The sequence below is a fragment of the Colobus angolensis genome, unplaced genomic scaffold, assembly GCF_000951035.1.
Source record: "Colobus angolensis palliatus isolate OR3802 unplaced genomic scaffold, Cang.pa_1.0 Scaffold33, whole genome shotgun sequence".
Taxonomy (NCBI): Eukaryota; Metazoa; Chordata; class Mammalia; order Primates; family Cercopithecidae; genus Colobus; species Colobus angolensis.
In genome coordinates, this window is record NW_012116599.1 from 12,599,578 (window position 1) to 12,612,480 (window position 12,903).

Below are 12,903 nucleotides of genomic sequence, written 5' to 3' on the forward strand. Positions count from 1 at the left end.
TTTGCAGGATTTTCAGTCAATGCATCATCGGAGCGACTCAACATGGGTGAAATCGAGACACTGGATGACTACTGAGCACGTGCCAGTGGACTGGCTATCCCTCTCCTGTCTGCCGACTGTGGAGTCTCCACCTTTGGACACAACACTTACTCACCATTTACTCTTTTTATCACTCTGCAACAAATCACAGAAACGATCATCTCAGGCTTTTTTCTTCTGGCCCTTTGTGTCCAAGATTCTTTAATCCATTTTTGTTGGTGAACATCTCAGACTATAGATAAGTGGACTGGACGCTGTGTCTTGTGGGTGGCAGTTGGGATTACTCCCCAACAAGGCTGATTTTAGGCAGCATGTGTTCGCTGTGCTGTGATTTCATCTACAAAAGTGTGTTGGGATCGGCCATCAGCAGCTTGCTTTCTCTTGTCACTTTTTTTCTTCTATTTTGTTTTTTCTTCTTCTTTTTCCCCCTATCAGGGCAAGAGGTCTAACTGGTGCAATCAGGAAGAGAGTTATTGGTTAACAGACATTGGCCAGTAACAAAACACCCCACGGACTGTGACTCGAGTATCCAACAGGCAGTCAGAGCTCTCCCGGTCTGAAAGTTGCATTGCCACTGCTAACTTTGGGATTGCATCAGAGAGGCCCTGAGTGGGGTTGAGATGAGGTTGGATTGGTTTGATGTTACACACTCCTCACCTGTTCTTTCTGAGCGTCCTTTCTCTGAAAGGATTTGTGTTTTTCTTCGTTAGATAGTGACTTCTGAGCAAGCTGATCTCCCCTGGCATACTCCAACCTGATTGGACAAAGGAAACCGTATGGCCTGGGAGAGAGACTATTCTTGATTTTTCTTTCTTATAAAAACTGATTTTTCCCATAAATATTTTTACTTCAGAGGACTAGGACCATTTTGTTTTGGGCCCTTCTGCTGAAAATTTGTCTCGTTTAAGAGGCAGCTAGGATCTTTACCATATGTATGAATTTGTATAATTTCATTTTTGGATAGGGATAAACTTTTGCTTCCGATAAAAGCCTGGAATTTCATCTGGTCCTCAGAGCATTGCGTGTGTGTCTTGCTGTAGCCTGGAAAAGGTTTTGTGTAAAGATTCTGGGATGGCAAGTTGCTTGCCTTTTCTGAAAAGAGAACATACAGAACCTGTCCATCTTTAAGACCTTCATCCATGGAATCTACTATACAGGAGGATGCAGTGGGCTGGAGGGGATGGGCGAAAACGGGAGCGGGAAGCCTGGCCTGGCTTCTGGTCATGGCCTCCTAATACCTTTCACTTCAAGTAGAAATGTACTCAAGCCCTATTTATAAACAAATACTCTTCCTGCCTCCACCAGACCCCTCCAGAACATCACCTGGAATTGCCACTCACACTGGGTTGGAGTCATTGGTCAGCTGTGCCTGTGCGAGAGGTGCTGTGGTCTGGGCAGCCTCTGGAAAAGCACCTTTGCTTCCTGTCATTGTTGCCTGAAGAAGGCTGGAGTTGCTCTGAGGGCAGTTTGGGTTTGGAGTATTATATTTGGCTTCTATTTTTATTATTTTGGATCACCAGTCTCCCTATCCCTTCTTGCCTCCCTCCCTTCTAAACATGTATAATAACTATACAGAGACTGCTACAAAATTGTATATAGTTTTTGGATCAAATAGCATGAGGGGAGAGGAAACCATTAAAAATTGGGGCTCCTACTCTCCTTTGCTTTGTAAATTCAAAAGTAGGGGGTGGGTAAGAGGGATAGTTAAAATGTTTACAAAACTTTAGGCTCCCTCGGAACTTTTGCCAGTGTGGAGGAAAATAAAAAAGAACTTAAATAAAACCTGATTGTATTCTATCTTGAGTGCACCTCTTGTACTCACCTTTATGGAGGCTGAGTTCTGCACTAAACTGTTCCTCTTGGTACCATGGAAAAGCTCCAAGCACCCAAGACATGGAGGCAACCATGGCTTCTTTCTCTGCCAGACCACATAGCACTGGCTGGTTCTGTATTTGAGAATGTAGAGGTCAAGGCAGATGTCGGTAAGTTTGACCAAGTATCTTTTTTCTTTTGACTGTCCCTTTCTGCTACCATGTGGATCAGCTCCTGCCCTCATGCCACAGACACACCCCCTCTGAACACACACCTCCAGAGCTTGCCCACACCTTCCCAACTAGACTGTGTGTGTGTATTCAGGAAAAATGAAAATAAATTTTAAAAAATTGGGAGTGGAATGGGCAGATTAGGGGGAACAAAGTCATTTTGGTCACAGAATATCCATTTGCCTAACCAAGGAGACTTGCTTCTATCTGAGGAATTTACCACTTAGTAGAAAGAAACCACTCTTCCTTGGGAATGTTTGTTTCTGTCTCTCTCAATTCCACTCTCTTTCATATTCTCATTTGCTCACCCTTTCACTTAGAGCCACCGTTTTCTCATCCCATTCTATTAACTTATTTCCAAGTTCTCCTAACTCTTCCTGAGTTTTGAAGTATTTGTTTTGTACACGCTTTGCTTCCAGATTTTTGTTTGGTTGACTTTTTTGGAGATGGGGTCTTGTGTTGTTGCCCATGCTGGTCTCTAACCCCTGGGCTCAAGTGATCCTCCCACCTCAGCCTCCTGAGTATCTAGGACTACAGGTGTGTGCCACCATGCCCAGCTCTAGTTTTGTTGGTTGATTTGTTTAAATTCAGAGATTTAAAAACATCCCAGACAAGACAGTTTGATTATGGAGACTGTCCGCAAGTAGATTGGTGTGCTGGTGGCTGCTGTGCATAACAAATTCCCTCCAGATTGGCTTACAACAGCCCTTCATTCTGTGGGTCAGGAATTTGGATAGGGCTCAGCTGGGTGGTTCTTCTCCTGGGGTCTTCTTTGGTTGCGATCAGATGTCTTCTGCGGCAGCATTCCTATGAAGGCTTAATGAATTAGGGCAAGCTTTCCAAGATGGCTCACTCATGTAATGATAGTTGACGTTGGCTGTAGGCTGGGAACTCAGCTGGGTTGATGACTGGAGGAGCTATGTGTGTCCTCTCCGGAATAACAGCTTCAGAGGAGTTGAACTTGTTAAGTGGTAATTGGCTTCCCCCAGAGAACCAGGCAGAAGCTGTGTTACCTTTTTTGAGCTCTTAGCTCAGGAGTCATATAGAGTCACTTCTGTGACACTTTATTCCATCAGAGTAGTCACAAACCCACCTAGATTCAAGAGAAGGGAGTATGGGCCTCTCACTGCAACCCCCCTTGATGAAAGGAGTGGCAAGGTCACATTGGAGAAGAACATGTGGGATGGGAGATAGTATAGCCGTTTTGGGGAAATATCTGCATAAAATGAGTTTATGCATACGTGAAGGACTTTATTTTCATTGGCTTTAAGTTGAAGGTTTTTGTTTTTGTTTTGGAGATGGGTTCTTACTATGTTGCCCAGGCTGGTCTCAAACCCCTGGGCTCAAGTGGTCCTGCTACCTCAGCCTCTCAAGTAGCTGGGACTACAGCTATGTGCCAGTGCACCCAGCTTGTTTTTTTAAATTTTAGGATAGATAATGGTACTTCTGGCTTTATTTAAATATTTTTTTTAGGGAAACCATTGTATTTATACATGCATATATTTTTATATATACAAATATGTATATAAAAGTATATGTTTTACATTTTCAATATATATATAATATATACATATATGTTATATACGTATATATATTGCACCCTACTTTAAAATTCACTGATAAGAAAATTGGTAATTTTGTAAAAAATGCCCAACTGTGCATTATTAATAAAAGTATGTGAATGACTCTAATTAAACAGAAGTGATTCTTTGAAATGAACATATTTCTATACTTCCAATATGTGACTTAGACCATTTTCAACAGAGAGCAGGCAAGCGCATTCTAGAGGGAGTAAAGTACAACCAGAGCACATTCCAAATGGAAATTGACCTTATAGTTGATGAGTTTCTTAGAACACAGAAGCCCAGCTATGCAGGGTGACTTTGGTCCTGCATGAGTTCAGTCTCTGGTGAGGAAGCTGTAATGCTTTCTAGGACCCTGGAGAGTCTGAGAACCTTGAAGCAGCCAGATGTGTGATACTTATTTGCAGGTGTTGCCTGAGAATGATGGACACGTATAGCTTTTGGTAGTGCTGGTTCTGGCCTGGGAGCCTAAAACCTTCAAGAGGACAGTTTCCCTCCAAAGAATTTATCAGTGGGAATGTTTTGCAACAAAAGTATCAACCATAGCAGTGGGGCACCACATGGGAGAAACAGCACATAGATGCTGGGAAGGAAGAAGTGGGCTCTTTACCTAATAGCTGATCTTCGACCTAAAAGCTGTCATTGCGTTCCCTTTCATTGCTGCCAAAGTGATGACATCCTGGAGATGGAACTCATGATCACCTTCACACTTGGTTCAGTCCACCTGATCATAAGAAGCAGAGACATCACCTCTGAAGGACTGTTGATTGTCCCCCAATTGTAGGAGTGGAAGGTTAGTTTCCCTTGGCAGCAAATTGCCTTTTTATTCGAATTTCTCCTTTAGCATGAGACATGCTCCTGGGAATGGTCAGTGGGTCAGTATTGGGTTTGGTTGCATCTGACAGAAAATAAGAAGTCAGCAGTGACAATAAAATTGCTTATTTTCAAGTGAACTAGGTCATTGGTCCAAGACTTGTGGGGTGGCCCAGGGATCCAGATTCTTTCTGTTTCAGCATCCTGATTGTGGCTTGCTTCTTCTGACTTATGATCCAAGGTGACTGTTACAGCACCAGCCATCATGCCTATATTCCAGGCAGGAGGAAGGAGTGGGGTGAGGCAAACAGCACACCTCCCTGCTCAGCCCTGTTTAAGGAGCTTTTTGGGGAGCCCTATCCAACATCTTAAGTCTTACCAGCCAGAATGTAGATACATAACTAGTTAGTTGTAGACGTTTTGGGATTTTAGTTGAGTGCTTTCATCCCCAAATGTCATTGGGATCCTGTTACTGAGAAATTGGGAAAACGGATGCTACATTGGCAGTTGCAGTCTCTACCACATCCTTTGCAGTCTTCTGTTTTAAAGTGGGCAACGTGGGATCGTTTGTGCACACTGATCATGGGATAAGAGTCTTCCTGGGTACACTAGTTTTGCCTGTGGACTGAGGATCTTAGGCTTTCCCAATGAGGGGACTCAGTAAGCTCTGGGGTTTCTGTTCCTGTGCAGTCAGGGACCCAGAGCAGGTGCCAGTGACCCAACCTTACTGTGTGTTTTATTTCCTAATTCTACATAGCATCTGGGGTTTTTTCGTTTTGTTTTGTTTTGAGACGGTTTCGTTCTGTCACCCAGGCTGGAGTGCAGTGGCTCTATCTTGGCTCACTGCAACCTCCACCTCCCAGGTTCAAGGGATTCTCCTGCCTCAGCTTCGCAAGTAGATGGGATTACAGGCGCCCACCACCACGCCCGGCTAAATTTTGTATTTTTGGTAGAGACAGGGTTCACCATGTTGGCCAGGCTGGTTTCAAACTCCTGACCTCAGGTGATCCACCTGCCTTGGCCTCCCAAAGTGCTAGGATTACAGGCGTGAGCCACCGTGCCCAGCCTGGGGTTTAAGTACTCTATGGAGTGAACCTGGGACTGGTTTTGTGCATGGGAGCCCTGGAATCAAACCGTCAGATTTGCATGTTGATCAGTTACTTGGGGCAAGTTTCTGTCTGTATTTTTCTCCCATCTGTGAAACGAGAACTATCAGGGAGTTGTGATCAATGAAATTGTTATTACATAAGTATGTTCCCAGCACAGAAATGCTTGACAAGGCTGGGAGCAGTGGCTCACATCTGTAATCCCAGCATTTTGGGAGGCCAAGGCGGGTGGATCACCTGAGGTCAGGAGTTTGAGACAAGCCTGGCCAGCAAGGAGAAACCCTGTCTCTACTAAAAAATTGCAAAAATTAGCTGGGCTTGGTGGCACCGCCTGTAATCCCAGCTACTCAGGAGGCTGAGGCAGGAGACCAGGAGGTGGAGGTTGCAGTGAGCAGAGATCATGCCATTGCACTCTAGCCTGGGCAACAAAGCGAGACTCTGAAGAAAAAAAAAAAAAAGCTTGACAAGTACTTTTTTTTTCTTTTCTTTTTTTTTGAGACAGAGTTTTACTCTGTCGCCCAGGCTGGAGTGCACTGGTGTGATCTCGGCTGACCACAACCTCCGCCTCCGGGGTTCAAGCCATTCTCCTGCCTCTGCCTCCCGAGTAGCTGGGATTGCAGGCATGTGCCGCCACACCCGGCTAATTTTTGTGTTTTTAGTAGAGATGGTGTTTCACCATGTTGGCCAGGCTGGTCTTGAACTCCCAGCCTCAGGTGATAAGCCTGCCTTGGCCTCCCAGAGTGCTGGGATTACAGGCATGAGCCACCAGGCCCGGCGACAAATACTACTTGTAGGCCATTTTGCAAGTGAGAAGGGCCTTCATGGGCACATATGTAGATGCAGTAGAACATATGAAATCAGAGTAAACACCTTCTTAGATGTCTTATAATTAGTGCAAAGAAGTAACCCTTAGGCAATGTGGTATGGGTTCCAGGAGGCTGCATGTAAGTACTAGCCTCATTATTAACCCATTTTTTGCTGTCCTGTCTCTCTGGTCCTCAGTTTCATTGTTAGATGAGGTGGTTGGCCCAGATCACCTAAGGAACTTGAAACAAAAATCAGTCCCTTAGCTCCATGTCCCAGAGTCTGTAATCTGGGGTGGGACTGTGCATTGGAAATTATTTTCAAATTCCCCAGAGTTCTAAATGGACAGCCTCAGTGGAGACCCATCAGCCTAGCCTAACTCAGATTTCAGCTCCAGCTTCCTAGTGTGTGTGTGAGAGTGTGAGGCACGTGTGCAGCAGTAAACTGCTGACACTTGGCCTCTTGACGGTGCGTGACGAGTAACCTTTTGCAGTTTTACTGAAGGAGAGCCAAGTTGAAAGGCAAGCATGGTGAGCCTTGCGTAGGGGGACAGTCACCTGCCTGGATTTTCTGACTTTGGTAACATGAAATGGGGCCTTAAGCAGGTCAGGGTCCTATCGTGAAACAGAAACCACCCTAGATGAGTGTAAAGAAAAGGAATTGGTGTTTGAAGTGTTGGGAGCAACATGGGGGAAAGTTCCTGAAAGGTTAGTAACCGTAGGGAAACCATTAACATTGTGTCCACTCGTCCCATCCATCAGTTATGTCCATTTTTAGGTGATACTAACTTCAAGTTCAGTCTCGCCTGACTATTTGATATCTTAAGGAATACATTGTATTTATGTAAATTAGCAGGGGAAAGTAGAGAAAAGTTGGTTCCTATCTGCAAACATGTATGTATATATAAGAAGGAATAAAATGCACATCGCTGCCACGGTTCTTGTTTCTGTCCGTGGTCACAAGGTTGTGGAGGGTGTTGGCTTAAGCTTTTACTAAGTTCTACTCACCCTTTGCCAGCCCCTCATCTGTTGGGTGGCCCGAACCTTCATTTGTGAACGGTCTGAGTCTTTAGCAGTCCTGAGGTCACTGGGTTGTGGTCATCTTCAATTAGTTTTTTCCCAAGGCCAGTTTTTCTTTTTAATGAAAATATTCTAGGGAGTGATGGAAAATGTGAAAGCTGGAAAAAAAAAAAAAAAAAAGAAACATACATAGAAGTAGACTAGTGTAACAAACTCCTACCTAATATAATCTGGCTTCAACAATTACTGACATTTTGCCCATTTTGTTGTATTTATCCCACTTTGTTCTCTTAGAATATTTTAAACCAAATCCTAGGTATTATGTCACTCATAAATCTTTTTAATACATACGATAAAAGAGGACATCTTAGAAAAAGCAACCCACAGTGCCTTATCACGTTAACAACACATCAGGTCCACAGATGACTTTCTCAGATTGTCTCCAAGGTGTCTTTTTACAAAGTTTGAATGCAAATCAAAACAATGTTCATTGCATTTGGTTGATAGGCTTTAAGTCTCCTTTAGTCTTAACAGTTCTCCCTACAAAAAAGAGAAAAAGTTGAAAAACTGAATCATTTATTCATAGCACATTCCATATTCTCTGGATTTAGCAAGAAGTGTCTTAATGTTGTCGATTTCTTCTTCCCCCCTGACCTCGCCATGTTTTCTGTGAATTAGAAAACGTGACTTGAGCCATTAGAAAGCCATGAGAAAACTGAATTGACTAAAACCAGGTTCTCCCTTCCCCACCTCTCACAAGAACTTTCTTCCTTTGTTGGTGGTGTGGTGTCCTTCCCACTGTATCGCAGTCACACACTCTTGTCTGGTTGTTCCAGTTTTACTAATGTCACAGTTCATCAGTTCTGTTGCTATCAGGTTGATTCATCCATTATAAAAGTCCTGTTGCTCTTACATGTAGCATTTTTAAAATTCCTTGAAGACAATTGCCTAGATATATAATTAGTTGAAAAATTGTGATTTTTGGTGGGGAGGGTTAGTTTTATTTTGGAATAATTTGACTTTAAGTTGCAAGAACAGTACAAAGGACTTGCACATAACCTTCAGCCTTCACCCAAGTTCTCTAGTTGTTAACATTGGACCATACCTGCTTTATTTTCTCTCAATAACTATAATCTCATGATAACTTTTTTTTTTTAATGTGAACTATTTGTGACTAAGTTGCATACATCATGTCCCTTATTCCTGAACCCTGGTGTGTTTCCTCAAAATGAGGACATGCTCCCACATACCACAATACAGTTATCAAAATTAGTAAATTAACAATATGATACTGTTAATAGCCAAGCTTCATTCATATATCATCAATTGTTCCACTAATTTTTTTTTTTTTTTTTCAGACAAGTTCTCAGTCTGTCACCCAAGCTGGAGTGCAGTGCCCTGATCATAGCTTATTGCGGCCTCGAACTCCTGGGCTCCAGCCATCCTCGCCTCAGCCTCTTGAGTAGCTGGGACTATGGGCACATGCCACCATACCAACTAATACTATTATTTTTGGTAGAGACAGAGTCACCATGTTGCCCAGGTTGGTCTCAAATTCCTGGCCTCAAGCAATCCTCGCACCTTGGCCTCCCAAAGTGTTGGGATTATAAGCATGAGCCACTGCACCCAGGCCACTAATATTTTTAATAAAAGCAGAAAGGCACCAGATGTCATTCACGATCACTTTTTGTGTTTAGTTGGCATGCTTTTGAATCTCCTTTAATCTGGAACAGGTCCTCAGTCTGTCTTAATCTTTCACACCTTAATGTTTTTTTAAGAGTAGAGGGCAATTGTTTTTTAGAATGCCCTCCATTTGGATTTGTCTGATATTTTCTCATGATTTGATTGTGATTATGCAATTTTGACAGGAATACTACAGAAATGATGTTATGTCCTCAGTTCATCACATCAGGAAGCATATGAAGTCCCTTTGAGCTATACTGGTGATGTTTACTTGGTTTAGGTGGTGTCTGCCACATGTCTCCACTGTAAAGTAACAATGTTTGTCTTTATGAGAGACACTGTTGAGACTACATTTCTTCATCAAACTTTTATCCATTGATGATTCTTAATTGAACATTTACCACGGTGCTTGCCAAGCGCTGGGATTACAGGCATGAGGCGGGCTAGAAAGCCCGGCCAGGAAGAGCTTTTCAGACACGCACACATGCATACCCTCCATATATTAGCCACAATCTGTTACTATTCTTCATGCACACATTGTCCATTTGGAGCTGGCTTCTGGGTCCTTTTGCCATATTCCCATCATTCTTTAGCACTTTCTCACTTTGGCACCAGAAATTCTAGGCCTATCATCTACTTTTCCTTTATCGTATGTGGAATTAGTCATTTCTCCAAAGAGCACTGTCTCCTTTTAGTGGGAAATGGTATCTAAAAACCAAAACCTGGCCACTGGATGGGCTCATTGCTAGTGTGGTGTCATTGCTTCTAGACTCTCCACAGGGAGACAGGGTGTTGATGTATGCTTATAGGTACAGAAACACTTGTGTATCAACAGCTGTCTATGTATTCATGCTGAGATCTGCAATTCCAGTACAAATGCCACAGGATTCATTCTAATCTCTCCTTTCCATATTTGTAATTCCCTTCAGCGTTGAGAAACCTCACACTCCCTTAGCCTCAGTGTTTTTACTTTTGCTCATTAACACAAACTTTATTGGCTTTATCCTTGCTCTCTTACTTGCCCCACTTTTTTGCTTGTGCTTTCTGGGATCACCACGTGGCTATGTAAGTTCCCTGTGCCCAGGTCTTTGTCTTAAGGTCTGTCTTAGGGAAACCCAAACGCAGATAGCTCCCAGCAGTTTCCATTGTTAAATTCGTTTCGTGGGATATATTCACTTTGGCCAAGGACTACACCCTTCTTTTGGTAGCTGTGTAACTGCGTATTACTTGGCATGTTTTGTGGACCTGCACTCAATAACTACTTACTGAATAACTGATATGTTTTGAGAAAATTTTTAGTATTTACCAAGAATCTAAGTTTTCAGTAAGTTAAAGGAAATTCTATGGTATTTTTCGCTATAGCCTATGAGATTAATTTTCTCTTTGCTCCTATTAGGTTCCAGTTTGGGACACACATGCACAAAAGTCTGAACATGCTTTGAAAAAAAAAAAAACGTGGGTTTTGCTTTTGGTTTTGTTTTTTGTTTTGTTTTGTTTTGATAGGGAGTCTTGCTCTGTCCCCCAGGCTGGAGTGCAGTGGCACGATCTCAGCTCACTGCAACCTCTGCCTCCCGGGTTCAAGCAATTCTCCTGCCTCAGCCTCCTGAGTAACTGGGATTATAGGTGCCCACCCCCATGCCTAGATAATTTTTATATTTCTAGTAGAGACTATTATAGAGACATTATACAAATGTTTGTATTTTTAGTAGAGTCAGAGTTTCACCATGTCTCTCACATTCAGTAGAGATGGGTTTCACCATGTTGGCCAGGCTGGTCTTGAACTCATGACCTCAAGTGATCCTCCCATCTCGGCCTCCCAAAGTGTTGGGATTACAGGCGTGAGCCACCGTGCCCAGCCAAGCCTGAGCTCCCTTTGGAAAATTTAGCCTAGGTACTAAAACGTGTGAAAATGAGCCATAAATTGGGTTTATTTCTAAAAATATCTTCACACTTCCCTTGGTGTTTCTGTTGGGGAATCACCTGTCTATCGAATGGCTAGTACTACTATGCACTTCCATAATCCTCAGTATTTCCTTATTTGCTAAATTCTAGGATATACCAAAATGGTTACAGAATTGCTAACCCATACCAAGAGAGACAAGCTTTCTAAACTAGAGTTCTATACCTGTTAGCTCTAACTAGAGAAGAGTTTTCCAAGTAGAGTTCTATACTTGTTTAAAGACACTCCAACATTATAAAAATACATATGTACAGGCTTATTCATTGCAGCTCTCTGTAATTTTAGACTTTTTGTCTGGTCTAAGAGTACTTTTTTCTGCCTTTAGCATGGTTATAATAATCATTTGAAATACAATTCATTGTCTTGAAATTCTTAATTTTATCTTTGAAATTTGAGTTCTATAAGTAAAGTCTGATGGAATCATGGAGCATGCAGCAACAGCTTGCAGCCTTGGCTCACGCCTCATCCTGCCTCCCCAAGATGGGTTCTCAGCCCACTCAGTGCACCTGGGCAGCCTCCCTCCCTTCCTGTCATCCATATATCACTTGACTTCCATACATTCTCACTTTGGTAAACATAGTGGCATTTTGAGTATCCAAAGATGAGTGTCAACAAAATGCCAATGTCTAGTGATCCCTGAAATACATATACATCTGCTTTCCACCAGTGCCCAACTATTCTGGTCCATGACTGCCTAAACCTTTGAGGAAGATTTGGAAAAGATTTACTGTCTATGCTTGTGGCCATCTTGCAGGGTCCTTCCTGAAAGATAAATTGCCTCCCTTTCTATCAAGAGATTTTGGTTCTGGGAACCAAGTGAGAACCTTGATGCTCCATTATAGTAAATACAGATTTCTGCTCACCTGTTCATTTTTGTAGATCAAGTAATACATTAGTAGACTGGCTGTCTGTTTTATTCCTAGGTATCAAAATATTCTGAAGGTAATTTCATCTTTTTTTTTTTTTTTTTTGAGATGCAACCTCCGCCTCCCGAGCGCAAGCAATTCTTGTGCCTCAGCCTCCCGAGTAGCTGAGACTACAAGTGTGCACCACCACACCTGGCTAATTTTTGTATTTTTAGTGGAGATGAGTTTTTGCCATGTTGGCCAGGCTGGTCTTGAACTCCTGACCTCAAGTGATCTGCCCGTCTCGGCCTCCCAAAGTGCTGAGATTCTAGGCGGAAGCACCTGGCCAGGCCATTTCATCTTCTCCATCCATGGCAGGGTCTGCATCCACCCGGCCTCTGGCAGTTCAGTGCTGCCGCTTGGCCTCTGTAGCTTTAGAATCACATTATTTCCTCTGAAATCGGTGATCCCATCATCAACTCTGGCCTACAAAAAACAGCCACAACCTATCTTTTTAAAGTTGCCAGTCTGAACTAATGCATTTCTCAGTGCCTCAGTGAATAGAGTACTAGGGGACCTCCTGAGAACTTAGTTGGATCGTCGAAGATAAATCCACCCCAACATTCCTTTCTTACTAAGCCATTGCTATCCCCTTCTTCATTAAATTAGGCTTCTCAATCTCATTGCATCCAGGCTATTATTGATCCTAGGTTTTGGTCAGCCAGCCAAACAGAGCTGCTCCTAGATGCTTAGGCTGAAACATTAAATTCAGACTTCACTATGCACACTCCTGTCTAGAATGTGGCCTGATCTAATGTCATACTCACATCCTGCCTATTTAGTCTGACACCTTAGAATTCATTCCCACACCAGGTTTCTATTAATATAAATTAGCAAAATTTGTATCTTACGGCCGGGCGCGGTGGCTCAAGCCTGTAATCCCAGTACTTTGGGAGGCCGAGGCGGGCGGATCACAAGGTCAGGAGATCGAGACCATCCTGGCTAACAC

At 43.0% G+C, this 12,903-nt stretch overlaps 1 protein-coding gene across 1 annotated transcript in view; it reads left to right on the forward strand.

Moving 5' to 3' along the window:
• Nucleotides 1-1,835, forward strand: part of GIGYF2 (GRB10 interacting GYF protein 2) — a 129,033-nt gene extending 127,198 nt beyond the window's left edge. Inside the window, exon 27 of the mRNA XM_011952019.1 lies at nt 8-1,835. Within this exon, the coding sequence (XP_011807409.1) occupies nt 8-75 (68 nt within the window). The 3' untranslated portion in view covers nt 76-1,835. The remainder of the gene's footprint in view (nt 1-7) is intronic.
• Nucleotides 1,836-12,903: the final 11,068 nt, after the last annotated feature.